We start from the raw sequence: 23,804 nt of genomic DNA, 5'->3' as shown, positions 1-23,804 counted from the left end.
TTCAAGAGAGACTCGATATTTGAGTCCAGGAAATCGATATGCTTTTGCATATTGCAATTCAGTCGGTAAAACGAAGCTTCCAACTTTATGTGCAAATGTTCGAAGGCATCCAGAGCAAGTGATACCCACGACATAATCGTATGGTGAACAGTGTATGGTCCCAAAGAATGCGTTGTTAGCTGCTAGAATTGATTGGTTATGACCTGTCCTAACATTCGATAGTTGCAAGATATTTGCAAGCCATTCAATGTTGTTTTCGCCTTCGATAGGCCAACGTGGTAGATGTGACCTGTTGTAAAGCCCATTTAGAACTTCTTGGAGATGACTCAGTTGACATTTGTCTTCTAGATCTGCTAGAGACGTTAGTGCTACTGATCCTTATATTCTCTCCAAAGCCAAAAGAAAGTCCTTGACATTGGGGCCATCAAATTCAAGGGCTAATTTTGCGCCATATGAAAAGCTTCTTGAAAGAAATGGCTGTTCTTCAGCAAAGGCGCGCTGAATCACTGATACAGTGCCTATCGTTTGGAGTTTCATAGAAACAAGCCGATCGTCATCGTTGAAGTAGAGGTCGTGTTCCAGGGCTGGAGGATGAGTCTCGTCTTGTAATGACCAGGTGAAAACATCTTCATATCCAAACTCGGACCAATGGCGAGGACCTCTCCTCTCAATGGCTCCCATGACAGGTGTTATCAACAAGGGAGACATGTCTCTTGCCTTCAAACAGCTCCACGCAATCTTGTAATACTCCGCCTTGAAGTTCGAGCCGGGCAATATTGTAGATTGTGTTGGTACTATGCCTGACAGTGCATGCAGGAAATCTATCCGGTCTCGGCAGCCCCTCTTGCAAAGAAGAACTGTCCCAAATGCAAAGTTGAATCTCTTGAGTCTCTTGGCAACGCTCAAAGCCCCTAAGCTCCAAGGCACCTGATTCTTGCCCATGTTCATCTTTTGCTCTAGAAACTGCACCACTTTGTAGTGTCTTGCCTCCTCATTCCAAATGCTGTGCAGTCGGGACAGAAACGCAGGGTCATCTAGATCTGCGAGATACGTGTAGTCACCCACCATCATCCGAACTCTCCCACTTCTAATAAACTCCATAGCAGTCCAGACACGCTTGAAGTATGTAGAGTTGCAAATTGAAACGACGGAGCGGACTCGTTCTTCAGACCTGTTGTTTTGATAGAGGCATTCTACCACGGCTGGGGGTACATCCTTCAAGTATAGGATGGTAGTATCGGCGGTATTGTAAAGATTATGCATAATTTGGAGGATGTTGTCTCGTAGAGCAGTGGACCACTGCGGTACGCTCAAGTAGTCCAACCAAAGCTCCACATCGACATGGCCAGCGCCTTTCAATGCATCACATATCTTGATTGAGATCTCCAAAGCACGTCTGGTTGCTTCTGCGGCATCCCTGTCTGTGTTCTGCTGCTGCTGGACCTTCGAAATGATAGGATCCCATACATGCGAGACTGCCACAAATGGCGTCTTATGACTGCGGATGCAGTCCATGTGGCGATCGAAGAAGACGATATCTTTCTGAGACGTGGGAACTACGATACTGTATCCAGGATCGTGAGGGCCGCATGGCTCAATACGGAATGTACGGATCAGGGCGCCAAACATGAAAGACCTTCCGCAGAGAAGGCATTCCAAGTCCTTTGCCGTAGGCTCGCGCCAAAGCGTTTGAAGTAGTTCTTTAGCGTTCTGTTCGTCCATGGATGTTAATTAATCAAGTTGAGAGCTTGAACTTCTTATATTAAAGGACAAAATGAGGGGTTTTAGTTTTACATAACGATAGAAAGCGGGGGTTTTACGTTACACAACAGTACCAATAGGCTTAGTAAAGAGTAAGACAATATGCTTATGTGTAGGCTATAGAGGGAAAAATCTTTATTGGCTGTTAAAGATTGGGGCCGTTTCCTCGTCAATTATGTAGTTGGATACTGTGTCATGGAGCACTAGACTCCCGCTTGTTAGTGAGAGTGTGTCGTAGGCGTGATGTTTGATGAAGATGGTTCATCGTTCAGGCAGACAATAATGCGGACTAACTTTTATACAATATATCTTCTCGATAAAATCTCACTGACACAGTCTGCCTTATTATTCATAGAAATTTAGTTTATTTTACTCAATAGGAGCATTAGCTAAAGTATCAACCGCCGTAGAAGGAAGGAGGCCTTGGTCAACAACGATCTGGATGAAAGTCTTTGCCCAGCCTTGGCAGTTCTCGCCCTTGAATTTGAGTCAGAATAGGGAACCTCATTTGGAGAGACACTGCTTACTGAGAAGGGGTCAAGAGGATTGGGAGCAGTTCCAGCCCCTGGGAGAGACATAGTCAACTGCTCAAGGTGACTAAGATGCGAGTCATCGATTTGACCCAAGCTGAAGGTTGTGTATTTCCGGAATGTGTTCTTTAAATCGTAATTACGTTTAATTTCAGGCTGGTAACCGTGGAAGCCAGAACCGACTGCCTGGAAAACAGTTCCTTTCGACAAATCAGACCTCCCCATGAAGATGCTCCAGTGTCCAGGCACACGTTTTCTACTGGTGGACTGATTATACACCACGAAGCAAACGTCCAAGAGCATTGTAGAGGATTTGAAGGTAGGAACTGGATGAGATGCGAGAGGGTTGAAGACGGAGACAATCTGGGCCTGTAAGAATGTCTAGTCGCAATGACAATTCGGCATTAAGAGAAAAGAACGAGTCGAATTTCAAAGAAGGAATACAAAATCAAGAAGACAAGATGTGATGGGCTTGAGAGATGGAGTGGTCAGATGGAATAGAGTCGTTTAGCTAGCATTCTTATAGTTGCACGTTTAACAGTAGGACTCTTTTCTTTGTTAGAACGACAGACAGTTGAGACTAGTGGGCGCTTCGTGGAACATTATTGCTTCTTAAAACAAGCCTTATCCTTGTTGATTTCCCGTATTACTCCTCAAGGCAGGTTAGGTTGTTGGTGACAGTCAACTGTTGTTGGTGATATCTTCTAGATTTCCTTATGGAGCTTAGTTCCTTGTCAACTTAACCCTTGAAGCGCTGTTCATTGCGGCTAAGCGACTAGTACCACACCGATCCACTTTGGATACTAATGAGAGCATTCTGTTTAAACGAGTAATGTATGGGAATGGTTCGTGGTCAAAGTGCAAGAGCTGGCTAGTAGGTAGCAGAAAAGTTAGCCTCTTAGGTCTTAGGGTATAAAAGTAATTAGTCTAAGAAGTTTAGTCTAAGAGCCATAAGATATCCTAATAATTTTATCTCTTATGCTTCCAGCGGTTAATTGTTCTGATGCCGTGAGGCTTGGTTACCCACCACCGAAGTATATTGCAATAATATAACCTCTGAATTTATTCCATCAAGGTGCGTATGAGTTAACATAAGAGTAAAATGCTTCGCAACAATCCGGATCTGGCTCCTTCAACAGCTTGGGCAAATATTCAGTCTGCCATTCTGAACCGGGTTTTGTGGTCATCTCAACCTTAAAAAAATCCCAGTAGGCTGGGTACCAACCGGACTGTTCCCAGTCAATAATGGCTATGACACGGCAAGGCGAATCTTTAGACACCATGATATTGACAGGGTTAAGATCGGCGTGGGTAAAATGTATAGCGCAATCATCCGGTAACATATCTCGATATGGATCCAAGACATCGGCAAGATCAATATCTGGTTGTCTCACCTTGGCTGGCCACTTGAACATGTTGGACATGCAATCGTGAAGTTCAGTTGCCGAAGAGAAAGGACCAACAGGTGGGAAATTTGTACCAGTGAATACCATATCGCTCAGTGGCCTTCGGCTAATGTTACCTAAGCGAAAGTTAACTCTGATGAAATCCTTGAGCATAAGCAGGGTTCTTACCAATGAACTCGTCGTCAGGTGCTTGGCGTAGACGAGATATTTCTGTGATATTTGTTTTGAGCTCTTGACAGACACCCTCCTTCTCTGTGACAGTCAAACTGTCCCAACGGTCCTTTAAGGTGGCCCCGTCGATATACTCCATGTAAAGGAATGCAATGCCATTTTCCTGTGTCCAGCCATAAACCTCTGGAACAGGGACTTTAGGTAAAAAACGACGAACGGCCCAAAGGCACTGTCCTTCTGAAATGATCGTATTGGTGCTATCACTATGTTTGACGGCAAGCCCAAGTTCCTGAAACACGGCTGGTATGCGCAGTTTCATGTTCTCAGCTCGTGGGTGCTGAATAAAATTAGGCCGAGCTAATACTTCAGAAGGAGTCGGGAGTGTAATTGTTTCGGAACCCCGCTTGAAGAATGAGGAGTCGTAAAATGTAACAGAGGAGCCCTGAGGTAGTTCGTCAAGCGATATAAAGGGCGACATGATGGCGGGGATCGATAAATGTATGAGATTAAGTGTCAGCAGTGTCTTCAGTGGTATGTAACAGTACAACTAAATTTGAAAGAAACGATATTTGGAGATGCGGGGGGATCATCTTACAGAATTTAGCTGGAAAAACCTCGGTCTTTGTGAGCTTGCAGATGATCAAGGGAAATGGGCATTGTAGTAATTAAATGCACATCAGGATATATTTGTTGCTGTACGTGATAATAAAGCCTAATACTGACTCCATCCCTCATTCTATATTAAAGTTTACGTAGAGTCTGCCTTCCCAGCCAGCCAGTGTCGTCTTCTGAATGTCTGTGAATCTGTCCGTTGTGCTTAAAAGCACCTTGGCTTCATTTGCTGAACACTTGAGATAAGTGTAGGCATCGGGGCAGGGACGTTCTTCTTGACTCATATTAAGCACAACCAAGACTTTTCTCTTCTGTCCCTGGCTACCCTTGATTGGAAGAACGCTTTCTTTGAGATAAACGAATAGAAACTCATCGTCCGGATCCACGAGTTTAAATGAGCCAAAGACAAAAAGATCTTGGTACCGTTTGCGCAATCGAAGCACCTCTTTATAAAAGCTCAAGATAGAATCGGGATCCTTCAGTTGTCTGGCAACGTTAATGTCGCGGTACTCATCATGGACCTTCATCCACGGTTTGGCCTGTGCGTTCGTAAACCCTGCATTTGGGGAATCATCCCACTGGAATGGAATCCGCGAATGATCGCGCGCCATGATTTGGAGTCCGTGCATCGTGTCCTTGACTCTCTTCTCATTACCAGATTCCACAGCCTCGGCAAAAAAGTTACTGCTTTCAATGTCCTTGTACTCTTCAATTCCCCAGGAGCGCGGCATGTTGGTCATGCCTATCTCTTGGCCTTGGTAGAGAAACAATGTACCTGTGAGAGTCGCTTGCCACATCGCTATGGTCTTTGCAGATTTTAGCCACCATTCCGATGATGAAGTATCGCCGAAACGATCGACTGCTCTACCATTGTCGTGGTTCTCGCAGAATACTGTTGTCCAGGCGTCTGTTCCCTCGATGAACCTCTGCCACCTTTCCACAAACGACTTTAGCTTCGACAACGGGAAATCTTGATAGATGTACTTGTCTCCAAAGCCGTTACCGTTGCCGAGTCTGATCATAGAGAATTCGAACACCATGTCCAATTCTTTCGCTGCCGCAGATACATAAGGTATGACCTGCGATGGATGAGGTGTATTGGAAAGCTCGCCCACAGACACAGCATTGTACGGTCTGAGTACCTTCTCGTTCATTTCATGGATGAATTCATGAATCCTTGGTCCGTTACACCACATCTCAGGTGCCGGTTGATGGGGCGAAGATGGATCCGTTACAGCGGCATCGACGAAATCCTTCCTCTTAGAATACTTGTTGACTGTGTCGATTCGAAACCCGTCAACGCCTCGATCAAGCCAGAAACGCATTGTGTTGTCATAAATCGCTTCACGGCACTCTTCGTTGTCCCAGTTCAGATCCGGTTGGTCTGGGGCGTACAGATGAAGATAATATTCTTGTGTATGCTCATCCCATGTCCACGTAGAGCATGCAAAGTACCCCCTCCAATTTGTGGGAGGCTGGCGCACACCATTTGTATCATAGCGTGCAGGTTGCCAGATGTACCAGTCTCTTTTCGGGTTATCCTTTGAGGATCTTGACTCTTTGAACCACTCGTGTTCAACAGACGTGTGATTCACGACAAGGTCGAGTATAATCTTGAGCCCTCTTGCATGACATTGGTCAATAAGAGTGTCGACATCTTCAACACTTCCGTATGGTTCGTAAATCTTCTGATAATCTGACACGTCATATCCCATGTCCTTTTGGGGACTTTCGAAAATGGGAGAGACCCAGACGACGTCAATACCCAAATCGCTCAAATAGTCCAGTTTGGAGATGAGACCAGGCAGGTCCCCCCAACCGTCGCTGTTGGAGTCTTTGAAGCTGGCTGGGTAGACTTGATAAAAAGACGCGGCTTTCCACCAGGGATGAGTACCAGCATATTGATGATGTTCATCCCAAGATATGGAACCCATGGTGTTGAAAATTATGATAGTCTAGTCAATCAAGAGAGATGACAAGAAAGGAGTGTTGATAAATGCGACAAAGAGAGGTGAAGATGAGAAAATGGACGAGGGGAAACGAGCGGTTTATCAATCTCATGAAACCCGATGCAAGAGAATGTGGAGATAAGTCAGATTAGAGCCGCATACATCGGACTGTCCGCCGGGTTGTGATTTTAGGTAAAGATCGGCCGAGGCTGTTTGTATTGTCATGCGACGCCTTCACGCCATGTTCAGTGTCTTGGTCTGAAATTGTGGCTGGTTCTTAGAGGCGGAGACTCCGTCTCAGCAATGAAAGCGTCGGAGTCATTCCGCTTTTAGCGTTCTTTCCAACACTGTCCAATAATTGTGCTGAACTATTGATGGAGTCTCCGTGCCACTAGCGGAGTCTCCTGTCATTAGGAACCAGCTCAACTTGAGTGTCCAATCTTGTTCTCCTTAGATCTTATCCCCACACTGCACAGTCTGTCATCCCCAGGTTTTTGTTCCTTTTCCCCACGGGCTTTACCGAGTGACCAGCGGCCCTTGCTCTCTTTCTGGGGGATATGCGCGGAGCCCGTTTACCCTCAAACTCTGACAGACAGCATCGGTTGTTCAAGTATATAAAGACCGGGTTCTCTCTCGTTTCTTTTTGCATTGGATTTTAGCAGTAAAGATTTTCTACTTTGTTCTTTCGCCCATTCGCAATGGCGTCCCCCAAACCCTTTCCAGAAAAACAACCCAACGCGCAGCATGATGAGGCTGTCACCCCCGAAACACTTGCCTCGGAAGCCAAGGTCGCTGCTGAAGCTGAACACTACATGACTCTATGGGAAGCTGTAAAAACTTACCCAAAAGCCATTGGCTGGTCCGTTCTGTTGTCTACCACTCTTATCATGGAGGGCTACGACCTTGCTTTGCTAGGTAATCTGTACGCTTCCCCTGTATTCAACGAGAAGTTTGGCACGTATGATGCCAAAAAAGAGAAGTTCGCTGTTTCAGCTGCTTGGCAATCTGGATTGTCAAACGGTGCCCGTGCTGGAGAGATCATTGGTCTGATCCTTGCGGGATGGGCATCTGACCGATACGGATACAAGATGACTACTGTTGGAGCACTTGTTCTGATGATTGCATTTGTCTTTGTTTTATTCTTTGCCCCAAACATCAAGATTCTTGTTCTGGGAGAGGTTCTCTGTGGTACGTATCTATCCGTTGACTACAAGTACACATTTGCTGATGAGACAGGTATTCCATGGGGCGCGTTCCAGAGCGTGACACCCGCGTATGCGTCTGAAGTAGCACCCGTCGTGCTCCGACCGTACCTGACGACATTCATCAATATGTGTTGGGTCATTGGGCAGTTCTTTGCTGCTGCCGTTAACAAGGGCTCTGTCGGACGAGGGGATGAGTGGGCCTATCGCATCCCGTTTGGAGTACAATGGGTATGGCCTGTTCCAATCCTTGCAGGTGTCATTTTTGCTCCCGAGTAAGTCATCAGATCATCCAGTCTTCGTTCAACCCCAACTGACGGCGTTCAAGGTCCCCATGGTGGCATGTCCGCAAAGGCAATCGTTCCGCTGCAAAGAAGTCTCTTCTCCGACTCACATCTCCTCAACAACCCAATTTCAACGCCGATGAAACCATTGCCATGATTGAGCACACAAACGAGATGGAAAAGAACTTGAAGGAGGGCACCAGCTACAGAGACTGCTTCAAAGGCGTTGATCTCCGACGCACAGAGATCGTGATTGGTATCTGGCTCGTCCAGACTCTTGGCGGTCAAAATCTCATGGGATATTTCTCATATTTCTTGACTCAAGCCGGCATGGATGCTAGCAACTCGTTCTCACTCTCCATGGCACAGTACGCACTTGGCATGGTCGGCACATTTGGGTCTTGGTTCTTGATGGCCAGGGTTGGTCGAAGGACGATTCACTTTACTGGTCTATGCACCCAACTTGTCATTCTCATCATTGTTGGGTCGCTGTCCTTTGCCAACAACAACGGTTCAGTTTGGGCCATCGGCGCAATGCTCATCGTCTTCACATTTGTATATGACTTCACCGTTGGACCGGTCACATATTCATTGATCTCCGAGCTGTCCTCAACCCGTCTCAAGGCAAAGACAATTGTTATGGCTCGCGCTGCTTACAACGCTAGTAACATATTTGTCAACGTCATGACCAACTACCAGTTGTCGTCGAGTGCGTGGAATTGGGGCGCCCGCACGGCTTATTTCTGGGCTGGAACCTGTTTACTTTCCGCCATCTGGGTATATTTCAGGCTCCCTGAACCCAGAAATAGGACATATGCAGAGTTGGATGTGTTGTTCGAGAAACGCGTGTCGGCGAGGAAATTTGCCCAGACAGAAGTTGATCCATATTCCCATTCGGTTATTTCTGACAAGAAGCCGACATCTGAGAAGGAGATTCAGTAGATGATTGAACGTAGTCATTTAGAGGAGCATGTGACGAGTGTGTACATATTTGACAGTATATCTGATGTAATATTATTGTAGATTTACTCTTGGTAACGGGGGACTATTCTCAGGCACAGTTGATTCAGGGCTGGGCAGCGCCTGTTGAATGTGCTTTTCCAGAAGAGGATCATACGTGCTTGTACCACCTGGTAGCTTAGTGATGAGGTTCCGAATATACAACAAGTCATCTTCAGGTGCTGTCCCCATTGCCAAACCTTGTGGACTTGAAGGCGCAACAGGTACGCGAGCAAGAACGTCTACTACTGCTGAGACGATATCATACAACTTCTCTGTGACGCCTATGCCGTGTATACTAATACTGTCGATGGAGAGATCTCTCGTTGAGAGGGTCAAGTCTTTGGCAATTACTAGAGGATATTGATATGTGAGACTGTACTGCTGCGCGTTTTCGCTAAGATGGCCGAGTCGAAGACGTAGCTTCCATACGGTCATACGTAGCCAGAGCTGTGTTATCCTCAAGTTTGCTTTTTGTGTCTCATGGAGTAGTGCGTCTGGCTTGATTGCTGTATTGACAGCAGTCTCAACAAAATCGAGTGACGAAAGTGGCGGCGTGATTGCGAAACGCTCCTGGTTGAGAAGGGCAACAAAGGATGTGTCAATTGGTCTGAAGAGGGCCGAGAGACTCCAAAATCCGGCTAATGAAGGATCATTCACGTCAATCTCGGGCGCTTCATCCGTTATCTGTAACGTAATTGGACGACGATATCGGATGGCGTGGGATCGTTCAGATATCACGAGCACCCAGAATAGACGATGTGCCAGCGCTTTAGAAGTGTGATCCATGTCATCGAGTCTCAGTAAACAGAACAGAGTCGTTGCCTCGCGCAGAAATAAGAATGTCTGGCTATGATGCGACAACCTCGCCTGACACGCGTACAGGAAAAAGGCCACGAGGCATTGATTCAAGCGCGGTCTCATAGTTCTTGGAGTTGATTGATGAAGAGCAACAGTCTGGTCAACAATCATGGATCCATATGTCGCGTTATTTTGGGCGATGAGACCCTGCGATAGAAGATTCTCTGGTTCTTCAGACTGGAGTAAGACCTGAGCACACATTGCCACAAGAACAGTGTATGCTTCCAATCTCTCCTCCAGTGAAGATGGAGAGGTCGATCGGAGTTGGCCAACATAGTCGCGCGTAAGAATGGGTATAGTAGGGTACAATCTTGCAAAGAAGCGCTCAACGCAGTGGTCCAGTACCTGACTGGGAACGAGGTCAGTCAGTTTGGAGAGGGCATTCGCAGGACCATTGTGTGTGTTTGGGAATGATTGGTAAGGATACGGGTACGCGTGGATAGGCTGGAGAATGGTGGGAGAACCAGACTGTCCAATACATCGATCTGCAAGACCTGCATCCACACATCTCCTGCAGGGGCGATATTCGTTGCAGCCTCTGCGTAGGGTTTTGCAGCGTTGACAAGCCCTCGGTACCTGCGACCTCTTGGCGGGTGGATTCGGAATATCGTCGGCCATCACATCGAGAATGTACGGGTGTGGACGGGATAGACTAGACAGACAAGTAAGAGATAGGAGAGATAGCAGATGCTGTTGGTTATCCAAGATTGCGATAATCGCGCACACGCGTGGGACTGAAAAAAGAAGTGGAGTTGAGCATTGGCCAGATAAGGAACCCGTTTCCTTCGGATGAGGTAACGAAAAGATAATGGAAACAGAGAGTGGAAGTCCTCCACAGAACAGAACCCAACGAGTCAAGACTAGGTTTTTTTCCAGTGAGGAGGCTGGTAAGACTTGGCTTTTGCTTGGCTCGTAGCATTCTTCATATTGACAATCTGTACCCCGCTTCAAGAATAAAGGAGAGCTAGTACTAAACGGGCGACTCCAGATTCTGACAATGACAGCTTCAATTTGGAGCAACAGACCACTCGCAAACTTTCGGTGAGGCTAATTGAATTCAGCCTCTCATGCAATGCAAGCATGAGTCAAGGAAACAATAGAAACCTGCTCGAACCATTCCGTATCCTTGTGCGATCAGCATGCTTGACAAGGTCTCACGGTACGTAATTAGTGTGTGACCCGAGCTTACTATCCACGCTACGCTTCCGATTTGGCGGTGCATTACTCTAAATCAACCTTGTTCATATGTCTTGGCTTGCAGGCTGTGTTGGTTTGTACCATGGTCCTGGACCTCTGCTGGATAACGATGTGGTAACACTGTGGATTATACGCATATCCTCGGATCGGTGATAAGCATCCAGCTATTGTCTTGGCCAAGACATCGACAGTATAAAACATGTCTGCGATCGCAGAGGAGGAGCAGTCTTTTTCTTCTCGTTCTTTACCTCCCCCCTCCTCTATCTCCAGTCTCTCCAAGTGTTGTGCCCTCTTGTGTTAGCCCAGCATGTCGCCCTCTTTCCACTCCCTACTCGCTATCGCAACCCTTGCAGGCTCAGCTGCCCTTGCATCCCCGATCCCGGAGCCAGAAACACCGCAGCTTATCCCCCGGGCTGTTGGTGACTTTGAGTGCTTCAACGCTAGTCTTCCCAACATCACCATCTTCGCGACTGGTGGTACCATCGCTGGTTCTGCTGGTTCTGCCGATCAGACTACGGGTTACCAGGCTGGTGCATTGGGTATCCAAGCGTTGATCGACGCTGTCCCGCAACTCTGCAACGTCTCCAACGTCAGGGGTGTGCAGATCGCCAACGTTGATAGCGGCGATGTAAACTCTACTATCCTGACCACTTTGGCGCATCGCATCCAGACTGATCTTGACAACCCTCACATCCAAGGTGTTGTCGTCACCCATGGCACAGACACTCTCGAGGAGTCTTCATTTTTCCTCGATCTCACTGTCCAAAGTGAAAAGCCTGTTGTTATGGTTGGATCCATGCGTCCTGCCACTGCCATCAGCGCTGATGGTCCCATCAACCTCCTGTCTGCTGTTCGATTGGCAGGTAGCAAGAGTGCCAAGGGTCGCGGTACAATGATTGTACTCAACGACAAGATCGCTTCTGCACGCTACACCGTTAAATCCCACGCCAATGCTGTCCAGACTTTCATTGCCGAAGATCAAGGTTATCTTGGTGCCTTTGAAAACATTCAGCCCGTCTTCTGGTACCCTGCTAGTCGACCACTAGGTCACCACTATTTCAACATTAGTGCTAGCTCACCTAAGAAGGCTCTTCCTCAGGTTGACGTTTTGTACGGCCACCAAGAAGCGGACCCCGAGCTTTTCCAAGCTGCTGTCGATAGCGGCGCCCAGGGCATTGTTCTCGCTGGTCTTGGCGCTGGAGGCTGGCCTGACGAAGCTGCTGATGAGATCAAGAAGGTCTTGAACGAGACTAACATTCCTGTTGTTGTCAGCCGTCGTACTGCTTGGGGTTACGTTGGAGAGAGGCCTTTCGGTATCGGTGCTGGGTACTTGAACCCTTCCAAGGCCAGAATCCAACTGCAACTTGCGCTTGAGAAGAAGCTTTCTGTGGAGGAGATCCAAGACATATTCGAGTATGTTTGATTGGAAGAGGATTTTGAAATGAATCAATGATATATGATTAAACTTGAATTTAAATAAAATTACATTTGACTGAATGCAAGCTGAAAATAATGACGTGATTGAGTAGTCAGTCTCGTCACAGTGACACAACTCGTGAGAACTCCAGAGTTTTGCATTCACATATACCCATAACCTGTAATTAATATAGGCTATCAGGTTGAACGAGTAAAATTACGAACCCTAAGATCATACGATAAATAGTATAAATCCACTCGGGAATTTCATCTCTCGTCTCATGTACCTGAAATGACCGACTTTTCTGATACCCTACACACATCGAAAGTCCAAACGAGTTTATTGCCAAAATGGGAAAAGCGGTCAGTTGATCCGAAGCGTGTCACGTGCCGACTGTATTACATGTCTCATCTTACCCATAGAACAACACATTCACACTCTCACAAACATTCATCGACATGTCATCACAGTCCGTAGAACGTAGGACTATTAATATTCCATCAACTAGAGACCAGCCAGCGACAGTGCCGTGTTACGATCTCGAAGATCGCACCCGTTCATCCCTTCAAAGTCTACAAGAAGGTGATTTATTGCAACTTGTGCGACACTAGTTTCCAACACATACCTTCACGCTAACTATAATCGTAGGCCGTGGATCACGGGGAGGAGTTGTTTCAATTCGTGAGTGTCGATAGAGACGTCACACTGGAGTCACTGAGCCATCATCTCAACTCTGCCGACCCTAAGAATGTGGCTTTATATCGGTGCCCCATATCTAAAAATACTGTTTTAATCTGGACCCGGTGCCCGACAGCAAATTCTGCCAAGCGAATGCGTGTCCAAAATCGAGTCAGAAGAGATCTTACTTGGTACGCTGGGGAAGAGGGCATCCAAAATATTGTCACTGTAGGTGATGAACTTTCGTGTGTTCAAGAAGATTGTCTAAGTCTATACAGTTGTCCATGCGATCAAAGGAAGATGTGACTGTTTCCAAATTGAGAGACGCTTGCGGGATAAGTTGAGAGATAAAAGATCAATAAAAAGCTATTGAATGAATATGTGATACGCATAAATGCTCAGTGGATATCAAGTATAGTTCTGCCATGTCTGTTCTTAGACAACCTCAACAGTATACATACCATCTTGATCTTTGCTCCTGTAGAATCCTTCGTCTATCCCCAAGTCGCTCCATATTCCTTCCCTCAATCTGGTCCTGGATTTGAATATTGCCGTATGATCAAGCCAGTCCCTATGCATTCGACTCACTCCAATCTCAAAAATTCCAACCCTGATAAATGTTCCTCGTCCTCGTCCTTCATCTGTACAGGGTATTAGTAGCAGCCCGCAATCGGACGGTACCGTGACCACCCCATCCGATTTAACATCTGCTTCTGCAATCTTCAGAGCGAATACTCGCGTGTTCTTTGGCAGTTCCCTATCCAACAAAATGATACACGGGTGGTCTGCTTTCAGACCCTTTCTCATAAAGACAAGCATTGGTTTGAAGTTGATCGGCTTGATGGTGGTCCATCGTTGCGACATTGAACCCTGGCGCCACCACCACCAGTGCAATGGCCCTAGAAAATTGCGTGAAGCCTGTCGAAATCGTACCTCTGTCAAAGGACCACGTAGGACCAAGGAAGTGAAGGGGGGGTTTGTCAGAGTGTTCGACTTCGCCTCCTCCGGTATGACAGTATTGACAACTTGCGCAACTAACTTAGGTTCGGTCTGGGCGCGAAATAAAAAGAAAAACTCCACTGGTGCGTTGACAGAGGCCCAAGACCAGCTCGGTGCGACTTTAATGCTTGGTGGTGTATCTTCAGGCCAACTTATTTGCCAAAGTAACAAATGCAGAAGGCTTTCTTGGCCCCAAACACCATTAAGATAATGTTTTCTTGGAACGATACACGTCATCTGCTCTGCTACACCGTCAATAGCGATAAGTCTGTCGGTTTCATTTGTGAGTTTTCCAGCGCTGTATTGTGCCACAACAGAAGCCCAGACGTAGAGAAACATCTCTTGATCTGTTGCAGGTCTGTACTGGCCCAATTTCTTCGTAAGAATATCAGTGTAAATGTGTTTGAACCGATAATCTCCTGCAGCCTGCACACCCGGGGGCAGCCTATTAGAAGCATTGATCTCTTTATATCTGTACTGTAAATCCCACGGCCCCCCTTCGGGATAGAGTTCTGATGCATAGAGCTCACCACATTCCCAGTATAGCATATCGTGGGCAAAGTAGACAGTTCCATGTGATAAAAGACGTTCCTGGAAAACCCAAGCGCGTTTCAAGAGAGGTGATTTAGCGACAGCCTTAAGCCATGGATCGGTAGGCACGATTAAAAACTCCCCATCGAGTTCAACAGAAGGCCATGCGATGTTTACTCGAGTACCGTTTATACCTGTAGGGTCTCGGTCTCGAAATAGCCCTCCATGTGAGTTTGACGAGGCTGCCGCTGCGAGAGTGATTGTGGAATATGTGTAGACTTTTGCCATTGTAGTTGACTGTGATACCCAGTCTTCTAAATCTTGTTGAATAATACAGAGAGCGTCTATCCAGATATACTCTAGACCAAGGCAATTTGTGGCAGTGACGGCATCGCGAAATGTCAAGGGAAGGTCGTGAACTGACATTCCACTAGTTGTCATGGTATCGAAATTAGATCTGAGAAGCTTTGTGAGGGGCTTCTTGCCCCAGCAGTAGCTCAAAGTAGCATACTGAATGTGGGAAGACTCGAAATCAACTTTGTCAGTTTCTATGATTCGTACAGTCTCTGGTGTGCTCTGGGCGTTCAGGATAATCTTGACAAGCCGAGCTGGGAGCCAATTCTTTAGCGGAATGTTTCGCGTGTGTAGTTTTTGGCATGACATATGATTCTCTGAACAATTTTGGATCCAAGCTGACAAACAGTTGAAACTGAACTCGCTGGATGTGCTTTTTGACGATTTGTCGATCGGTTTGTGACATTGCATGCGAGGATCTGGCATTTAATCAGCTCGGGGTTATGCTATGAAGAGAAAATAGTTACTCACCTTCAGCTTGGAAGAACCGCATATCAATTTGGCTGAGGCTATCAACTAGCTGTCTTCGGAGCCCAAGACCTTTGGAGAACAAGTCTTCAAATCGGTACGAGATGCGCTCCCAGAAAGCCAACATAGGCTCGCCCTGTTTGTGAAGAGGCAACGTTGTATCAAAGTCAGCAAAGGAGCCGATTGAGTATTCTCCAAGGGCTTTGTCTGAAGCAGCATAGGCGACTGCGAATGCACAAAAGTCACATGCAGCGACAGCCTCGGTGTCATTATGTGATATATCCGACTGCTCTTGGAAGACTTTCCATGGTCCCTCGTGAAACGGATAATAACAAATGTCAATTGGTAAAGTTTTAGGCGCTTTTGGATTGGTAAATGCCTGCCGACAAGGCGAGCAAAGCTTGGTGGACATTATCATGTAACTGACGACCATAGAGATCAAGGTTCGACGCGTCGGGTTGAACAGTTCAGTAAGATGTCAGACAAACTGTGGAGACAATAACAGATATGCTAGCAAATGCTTGTCTCTCATTAGTTAGACAGGGGTTTCTCAAGTGGACTGCTTACTGTGGGTTGAGGCAACTGGTTCGCTAACCCTGGTTAACGACCTAAAGTTGTCCGAGTTATTAGGTAGAATCGTATGTTTTTCACTGCTCTCATCTAGTACAATAACTAAGTCATGCCTAATGTAGCACTGCTTCTTAATCTGTCTTAAGTGAGTGTACTTTCTTGTGAGGGAGCAAATGTCGATGTCATAAGAAGAATTGAATCTGCCTCAGATATGATAAAATGATAATGCCCGAGCGCTAGCTATTATGGAGTATGGAAACGTTAATGTTAAATTTTCCAATAGCGCTATTAGTTCATTTGTCGCAATTACCACCATTTGGTATTTACTGCAATTGACTTGCTAAGGTAGCCGCTATAATCAATAGCCTCAACTAGCTCTGCACTAAGACATTCAGCCCTGAGCCTAAGTTAAGAAAAGAAAAGGGGGCACTTTTTATACAAGATCCAGATCCAGAAAGTATTTTTTTGCTATTGTCTTTCTTTGCCTTTACTTGCCTTCTGTCACACACTTCAGGGTTTAACCTCGTCATTCATTACAATGATTTCGCGCAATTTTCTTACTGGGACTGTTGTCCTGCTCGCTGCCTGTCTAGCTAACGCTAGTCCATGTCGTCCTTCATCGATTGTTTCCTCGTCAACTGTTGTTGCATCCGTCATCGAGACAGCGACCAAAAGTGAGACCGCGACATCCACTGCTTCTGTTGATGTCCCCCAGTCCACCACCGACCCAGCCGAGTCTGAGTCTACAACCGAGACTGGAACAACTGTAAATGTCGAAACTACCTCCGGTGCTTCTTCGGTTGAAACAACAACTACAGCCCTTGCCGATATCACTACGACTACAAACCCTATTACAACTGCTGAGACCACAGTCGAAGCAACAGCCACCACTGCTGCAGCTACTACCACCAGCGAGGAGCCCGAAGCACTCCAATCAATCTACTTGTACGCCCACGGCAGCAGTGACCCCTCCCTGGCACCCCTTGGCGGCCTAGGCTACTCCGTAATCTCCGACACGGGAAATTCTGATATAAAATACATTGCCTTTACCGACGACGTCAGCTCTACACTATTCTTCACCTTGAGCGAAAGAACTGGCAAGGTCAAGATTGGTAATGGCGATCGCGCTGGAAATCTCCTTGGATACTATGCATCAAACGACTACAGTCTCGCGATTGCTGCCGAGGCCACGCTTATCGAGGACAGTGGCCTATCTCCTATTGATTGCGATATCGTTGCTGGAAATGGAAGTGGTTATCAGAAACTTCAGTGCCAGTTCGGAAACAAGGGAAATGCGGACTTTTGGACGTGTGGTTCGAACTTTGTGCTGGTGAGCCCTGGCGTTGACTTTACCAACAGGTGTCCCCGTGCTACGACATCTTACAAACTGGACTACATTGAGGTAGTGTACATTTCATAAGCAATCGGGTTGATATGCTGCAGTATCAACTGCTATAAATACGTCATCCGCATATTTTGTATGTTTTCGTTATCTGTAACATTTTAATCTGTATTATCCAAGGCAGGGTACTAGTCGTGTTCCAGTTTTGATACTAGCTACCTTATAATTGAATATATATATTAGAGAACTAATAATCACTGTCTTAATAACACCTAACTTATCTACCACTTAGTCGTCTACTAATCTAGCTGCTCTATTGATCAAAGATCGCTATACTCACTTTCAGCTTGTCTATTATCAGTAAGAAGATGATTCTCGGCACTCGCTGATTCAAACTCGATAGTAATCTCAGGATTGCCCTCAAACACAGCGGGCATAGTATGCACAAAATTCCAATAATTCTGATCGTAGATAGGACTTCCTGAACCTCCATACCGGCCAGCAAATGTGATTTGCGGAACTGGGTTCGTGTTTCCAGAGACATAGATCGAGATGCCCTGAATGTCAGCCCAAGACTTGACATCCCTCTTCGCAAGTGATGGAGAGACGATAAAAGTGAAAACAGAGCTGCTGGTACCCTTTGGATAAGTCACTTTTAGCTTGTTGGGCGAGACTTGCATCAGGACATGAGCCTCCGTAGGACGAAGCTATGTTCCGTTAGTGAAATTGTGAGAGTCAAGTCTGGATCTGTATTAACTTACACTAAGCCATCCGATGTTATCATTTCCATAAGCCCAGTGTGCAACAGCGGGATGGAACTGTCCCTTGTTGTTAGAGGGTCCGTTTGCGCTCTTTGTTCGATACGACTGAGCTCCGATCATCAGGGACTCGCTTAGCCACGCCGTGATATTGCGGGTATCAAGATCGTAGGGTGGATAGTAGGCCTTCCCGTTGTATATCTTCTCTCCATCAAGAGTCTTCAGTGACTCTTTCACATCATCCGAAAGCAATGAGTTGTGGAATTCCGAGTGAACGGCAATCAGTGGCGCCCAAGCCCAGTCACGAGCATGGCTCATAGCCTCGGGATACTGCCATACACCTGCTTCCTTCCTCCCAATAATGGGTGCTAGAAAGTGCGATAGGATACCAAGAGACTTGGTCATGTCGAGGGAGTATGAACGGTCCCATGGACCAGCGAGATTCCGCATCTTGGGATTCCAGAGTTGTGATGTGTAATTCCAGACACCGCGCAGAAGATCAGGACCTCTTTTGGAAAGAATGCTATTCTCATGAGCATATTTACACCATAGCGTAAGACCAAAGAGTGAAATGCCGGTGTAGGTAGCTGAGTTGAACTCAGAAAGTGTGTCGTGCATGTCGAAGAGGTCGATAATCTCCTTTGCATAATCCTCTCCAGCCTGTGTCATGTTGTCGTCGCCTATCTGGCGACCAGTCCAGCTTGTCCCGATTGCACGCATGATTGCGGGATTACTATAAGATGGATAGAGGTTGTCTCCGTTGATGCCGCCATTCCGGTATGAGTCGCCGATACTGCAGTTGTGAAGACTCTCGAGCATAAGCGCCTTCAAATCGCCAGACAACAGGTCCCCGAACTCTTCATATATCGTGATGAAGCTGAGACCGACGAAACCTCGCCAGTTGGGGTCCCATGAACCGTACGCACGAGCGGGGTACCATGACGTTCCAACAGTTGGCTCCTCCGGCTCTCGCGTATAATCGCCGTACCACAAGTCTTTGGGGTTCTTCTGTTGGTCGTTGATAATGTATTTGATGATACCTTCAGCTTTTGAGGCATCGCCGTCGCCGTTTCGTGCAAGAAGTCCGACAGCATACCAAGTAGAGGCTAGTGTCTCGTGGTTCATAGCCGCCTTGGATTCAAGGTCATATAGCTGGGAGATCTTTGGGTCGTAGAATTTGTCCATCCACGCCGTTGAGTCTTCTACCATTGCTTTCGCCTCTCCGGACAGCGCCCATGACTGTGCACAATGCAGAGTCAGGACTCCAAAGAGCCCGCTAGAGATCTTCATGTTGGCTTGGAATATTGCAAAAAGTCAAGATGTCTTTTTCCGTCTAGTATTATCAAGAAGGTGACTGGTTCCAGTGAGGGAACTCAGCTTCTATAATATGATGAGAGAAAAGTGAGTTGAACTATCACAAAAGACAGAGGCATATAGTGTATATTTATATGACTCATCTCCCCAATTGAATTCGACATACATCTTTTGATTCTGCATCATCGTCCCCTGATCTAAATTCATTTGCACAAAGCAAAACCAGCTGCTATTCTTTCCACATGAGCCATCAAGAGGTTGCCGTTCGCCGTTGGCGAAGAAGTGGTACATGCAGGAAGAAGTGCGATCATGAGGCTTTTACTTGCATGACCCATATACTCAATATCGATCCCTGGGATACTGCAACTTCAAGCAAGACCTCTTGATTGGGGATAAATTATAATTGGCAGTTATATACTCTGAGCATTGTCCCCGTCGTTATTTCCGACGTTTATCGTAACTCATGATACGATGTGGTAGATGAAGTTGTTGGTCAAAGTGCAAGGAACATTTCTTTATTCCCATAAACAACCAGGTCTTATGACGCCGGAACTGATCCTGACTGTAACCCTGCAGCGCGTGGCGATTGGCAGCAGGCACCTTTTTCCTGCACAGTGATGTCCGCTGATGTAAAATCTGATGGCTGACGTATAGCAGGGTGGTATTTGGTTGATGTTGCATATTCTGGATGCCTAGACGTTGGTTATTTCTCCTTCTCGCCAGATATGCCATATCATCCTTCATATCCAGCAAAAGTCCGTCACCTGGTAGTATGTTTCAATTGGCGGGGCCTCTTACTGGTGTGTGGCATCTACAAGAGGCACAGTTGGTTGTCGGGGTTGATGATCTTTGTTTCTTTTAGCCTAAAACTCCAGTCATGGCGTGAAATCACCATACCCAATTGTAACTTGACATGACTCGTGGTTGGCCCCTCTGCGATTGAGTTGCACAAGGCACATTTCAACCCTAAGATCCTCCAGACAGTTAAATAGCACAGGCCATGTCGCATGATCTCATATTTCCCTGCGCTTGACATGTGCTATCTTCAACGTCTTAATATTACTTAGTTGTAGGTTCTAGGACATCAAAGGAAATAACAACTGGCGCGACGCAACTTAGCTGGCTCCGGCCTCGCAAAGGTGTTTGGCGTGTCTTTCTCGAAAACCCATGAATTCTTGAATTGTCGCTATTGCATCGTCCATTTTCCCGGTCATAGGGTGTTCAAGTCCAATTTATCGCAAAAAAAAATATTAGACAGACTGGGTGACGTTTTGTTTAGCTACAACCAGGGCTATTCTGTCTACGGTTGGTTGATTTCAAACCCTTATTTGAATATTGCTCTTTAGTGCAATGCAATTCCAACAGGGTACTCAAAGCGTTGGCCGCTAGAGGCATAATAGACGAAATTATTAAGTCAGTTTATGATATTTAGACGATACGCTTAGTTCGTTTATCTTTATACTTTAAATCTTATAGGCCAACGTTTCTGCTACCTCCTAGAGTTCATCTTAGTATATGTACAGATGAAGCTGAATCTTGATCCATTGTCCCACAAGATAAGGTTGATACCCTAGACTTATCGTAGAGCATAAACGTGCTCAATCTTTCTCAACGGCTGCGTCAAGACCAGGGTATGTCCTATCAAGAACCCTGTCATTAAGAATTTCCGACAACCCAGCCAGTATTTATATGCACTCGGCATCTCGAGGTGTGACTGACTGTGGAGTGTGGAATGTGCTCAATTCTTCTCAACTTACTATATCAGGCTAGAAATGCGATGCGGTCCCTGTGCATCATTCTTGGCTACTCAACACGATACTAAAACTAGGTAATTTTCCGCGTTCTTTTGATCTACTGATAAGAGCCAAGATTTAATGCTAGTTAAATGACTACATGGTTTCGAATAAGCGAACCATCTTGATGGTAAGCCAAGACAAAACGTAGCAGTGTTTCGATTGCCAACATGCTCATTTACTCTCACACTCCACTTGTGTCGGCTAAGAGGCTTTTCTCTTATACATAAGGCCCCTGATGGAATGCTGCAGTCTGTTTTTGACTCTGTCTCAACCCTAACGTACCAGTTGCCAGTCTCCCAACCACCATTGGCATCACTGATCGCTCAGCATGGATTCTCACGGGAGTCCTCTTGGCGCTCGCCACATCCAGAACATGAGCGAAGCTAGCACACTTGAACCCCATTGGGGTTATGCAGACCGCGCTCTTCCATGTGTGAAAGACGTCAAGACCTGCCAGTACCTCGATCTCGTCTATTCCGGCCACGACTTTAGCATGCTTTTCGTTGGAATTTTCTGGGCGATGGCAGTCGGTGTTCTATTGATCTGGGCTTTTAGTCGCAAGATTTTCTCTTCTCCGAGAGCAGATGAATTCATCATCGTGGATAATGAGAAGACGGCGACCTCGACAACAAATCAACGCACACGGGTAAAAAGAGCCATAGCATCCTTTTTCCGTTCCTACCTCTTACCAGATTCGATGCGTATCATCTTTGGTCGCACCACACGCTTGCAGGTCACTCTTTTGGCGATCTTGACAGCCTATATGATCATAGTCAGCTTTGCTGGTCTTAGCTACAGAATATGGGTTGTCGCTGTACCAGACATGGACGGTGTCTACACCACCAGAACAACACTCGGCCCCTGGTCGAATCGAATCGGTGTCCTCGCCTACGCGCTTACACCTCTCACTGTCATGTTGGCTAGCCGCGAATCAATCCTAAGTCTATTGACTGGCGTTCCTTACCAAAGCTTCAACTTTCTGCATCGATGGCTCGGATACATTATCCTTGCCCAGGCCCTACTCCACACCATCGGATGGATCGTCATTGAGACGAAGCTCTATGCTCCACAACCAGCTGCCGCCCTGCAATTGATCACAGAGCTTTACATGATCTGGGGAATCGTCGCGACGCTACTGATACTACTCCTATTTGTACTCAGTTTGCCTGTTGTAATCCGTCGAACAGGCTACGAATTCTTCCGAAAGGCTCACTACGTACTGGCAATGGTCTATATTGGCGCGTGCTATGCGCACTGGGACAAGCTGTCTTGTTTCCTTTACTCATCCCTACTTATCTGGTTTATCGACCGAGCTCTGCGGCTAATCAGGAGTGGATTGATTCATTATCAATATATGGATGACGGTTCTGTCGGCTTTAAGAGCATCAATGCGACCATGAAATATTTTCCGGATTCCGACAATGGCGATGTCCTCCGGCTAGATTTCACGCACTCCCAGGATCCTTGGAATATTGGTCAACACTTTTACCTTTGTTTTACCGAATGCAGTATTTGGCAATCGCACCCTTTCACCCCGTTGAGTCTGCCAGTGGTTCAAGATGGAGTTGTCAAACATTCCTACATCCTACGAGCAAAGCAGGGCGAGACAAAGAAGCTCGCACAATTGGCACAGAAACGAGCAGGCGAGAACGAACCGTCAGTGACACCCGTCATTCTTTCCGGATCCTACGGAGAATCCATCGCAGAGGATTTGACACCGGAGACAAACATCCTTTGCGTCGCGGGTGGTACTGGCATCACTTACGTTTTACCTGTTCTTCTGAGTCTAGTTTCCCAGCGATCATCGTCTCTGCGCAAGTTTCAACTGATCTGGGCTATCAGAAAGGAGTCAGACAAGCAGTGGGTTCGAGACGAGCTAGAATCGATTTACGAAGCCAGTGATTCACATGGTATTGAAGTGCATGTGTATGTTACTCGCGAGACGGGTTGTGCAACGGCCACGCACGATACTGTTAAAGCCGACAAAGCAGCTGATGTTGGCACATCTGCGTCGGCGCCCTCAGAATCGGACGAAGTGAGGAGCGACGTTGACAGAAACTTCAAAACCTCTCATCCAGACTTAAGGAAGATGATTCCTAGCTTTGTAGAAGATACTGTCAGAGGACCAACCACAGTTTTTGCAAGCGGGCCAGGCAGTATGATTAGCGACTTGCGATCTGCTGTGGCTGCTTGTAATTCTGGTGCTCAAGTATGGAAAGGCAATGATCGTTTCGATGTGTCTTTGATATGCGACAATAGATTAGAGTAGCTTTCGTCTTTATCTACCTTCTGCTTAGATCTCATAAACAATTGCTATTAAGCAGTGGCCATAACAGTTCAAGTCCTTCAAGTACCTTTGTTGTAACAGTACGATCTACTCATAACCTCACATCAGTATCAAGATACAAAACCTTGAACTTAATCGCCCCATTTGATTACGAACTAAGATTGATACAGGTATTGAAATCCACATGGCGGTATCAATGCTCCCCATTTAATTATATTGTTCTAAATACAGTGAAAGCTTGTAAGAATTTCATCACAATGTTCTTCATCCTCTACAATTTGCGTGCCTCAGATTATAAGCAGTAAATAAACCCTACAA

The 23,804-nt window shown here is 46.4% G+C and overlaps 11 protein-coding genes across 11 annotated transcripts; 4 read left to right on the top strand and 7 right to left on the bottom strand.

The window, feature by feature from the left end:
* Positions 1-378: 378 nt before the first annotated feature.
* On the bottom strand, positions 379-1,722 carry FGSG_10664 (uncharacterized protein; the record flags this gene model as incomplete). The annotated part of the gene is made up of 1 exon (XM_011321371.1): positions 379-1,722. One exon carries the CDS (start codon positions 1,720-1,722, stop codon positions 379-381), a length of 1,344 nt encoding a protein of 447 aa, XP_011319673.1.
* A 408-nt stretch (positions 1,723-2,130) lies between these two features.
* Positions 2,131-2,594, bottom strand: FGSG_10663 (uncharacterized protein; the record flags this gene model as incomplete). The annotated part of the gene is made up of 2 exons (XM_011321370.1): positions 2,131-2,238; positions 2,289-2,594. 2 exons carry the CDS (start codon positions 2,592-2,594, stop codon positions 2,131-2,133), a joined length of 414 nt encoding a protein of 137 aa, XP_011319672.1.
* Positions 2,595-3,361: 767 nt separating this feature from the next.
* Positions 3,362-4,346, bottom strand: FGSG_13806 (uncharacterized protein; the record flags this gene model as incomplete). The annotated part of the gene is made up of 2 exons (XM_011321369.1): positions 3,362-3,813; positions 3,866-4,346. 2 exons carry the CDS (start codon positions 4,344-4,346, stop codon positions 3,362-3,364), a joined length of 933 nt encoding a protein of 310 aa, XP_011319671.1.
* Positions 4,347-4,599: 253 nt separating this feature from the next.
* Positions 4,600-6,414, bottom strand: FGSG_13805 (alpha-glucosidase; the record flags this gene model as incomplete). The annotated part of the gene is made up of 1 exon (XM_011321368.1): positions 4,600-6,414. One exon carries the CDS (start codon positions 6,412-6,414, stop codon positions 4,600-4,602), a length of 1,815 nt encoding a protein of 604 aa, XP_011319670.1.
* Positions 6,415-7,127: 713 nt separating this feature from the next.
* On the top strand, positions 7,128-8,857 carry FGSG_10661 (uncharacterized protein; the record flags this gene model as incomplete). Its single annotated transcript, XM_011321367.1, has 2 exons — positions 7,128-7,906; positions 7,960-8,857. 2 exons carry the CDS (start codon positions 7,128-7,130, stop codon positions 8,855-8,857), a joined length of 1,677 nt encoding a protein of 558 aa, XP_011319669.1.
* Positions 8,858-8,929: 72 nt separating this feature from the next.
* FGSG_10660 (uncharacterized protein) lies at positions 8,930-10,393 on the bottom strand (the record flags this gene model as incomplete). Its single annotated transcript, XM_011321366.1, has 1 exon — positions 8,930-10,393. The coding sequence occupies one exon, from the start codon at positions 10,391-10,393 to the stop codon at positions 8,930-8,932; it is 1,464 nt and encodes a 487-aa protein (XP_011319668.1).
* Positions 10,394-11,279: 886 nt separating this feature from the next.
* FGSG_10659 (uncharacterized protein) lies at positions 11,280-12,395 on the top strand (the record flags this gene model as incomplete). Its single annotated transcript, XM_011321365.1, has 1 exon — positions 11,280-12,395. The coding sequence occupies one exon, from the start codon at positions 11,280-11,282 to the stop codon at positions 12,393-12,395; it is 1,116 nt and encodes a 371-aa protein (XP_011319667.1).
* Positions 12,396-12,893: 498 nt separating this feature from the next.
* Positions 12,894-15,831, bottom strand: FGSG_10658 (uncharacterized protein; the record flags this gene model as incomplete). Its single annotated transcript, XM_011321364.1, has 5 exons — positions 12,894-12,961; positions 13,529-13,602; positions 13,656-13,708; positions 13,749-15,370; positions 15,423-15,831. The coding sequence occupies 5 exons, from the start codon at positions 15,829-15,831 to the stop codon at positions 12,894-12,896; spliced, it is 2,226 nt and encodes a 741-aa protein (XP_011319666.1).
* Positions 15,832-16,693: 862 nt separating this feature from the next.
* On the top strand, positions 16,694-17,409 carry FGSG_10657 (uncharacterized protein; the record flags this gene model as incomplete). Its single annotated transcript, XM_011321363.1, has 2 exons — positions 16,694-16,724; positions 16,808-17,409. The coding sequence occupies 2 exons, from the start codon at positions 16,694-16,696 to the stop codon at positions 17,407-17,409; spliced, it is 633 nt and encodes a 210-aa protein (XP_011319665.1).
* A 133-nt stretch (positions 17,410-17,542) lies between these two features.
* On the bottom strand, positions 17,543-19,379 carry FGSG_10656 (uncharacterized protein; the record flags this gene model as incomplete). The annotated part of the gene is made up of 3 exons (XM_011321362.1): positions 17,543-17,550; positions 17,672-18,038; positions 18,093-19,379. The coding sequence occupies 3 exons, from the start codon at positions 19,377-19,379 to the stop codon at positions 17,543-17,545; spliced, it is 1,662 nt and encodes a 553-aa protein (XP_011319664.1).
* A 2,148-nt stretch (positions 19,380-21,527) lies between these two features.
* FGSG_10655 (uncharacterized protein) lies at positions 21,528-23,468 on the top strand (the record flags this gene model as incomplete). Its single annotated transcript, XM_011321361.1, has 1 exon — positions 21,528-23,468. The coding sequence occupies one exon, from the start codon at positions 21,528-21,530 to the stop codon at positions 23,466-23,468; it is 1,941 nt and encodes a 646-aa protein (XP_011319663.1).
* Positions 23,469-23,804: the final 336 nt, after the last annotated feature.

Source organism: Fusarium graminearum, chromosome 1 (genome assembly GCF_000240135.3).
Source record: "Fusarium graminearum PH-1 chromosome 1, whole genome shotgun sequence".
Taxonomy (NCBI): domain Eukaryota; kingdom Fungi; phylum Ascomycota; class Sordariomycetes; order Hypocreales; family Nectriaceae; genus Fusarium; species Fusarium graminearum.
This window is presented reverse-complemented; position numbering and strand designations above follow the sequence as displayed.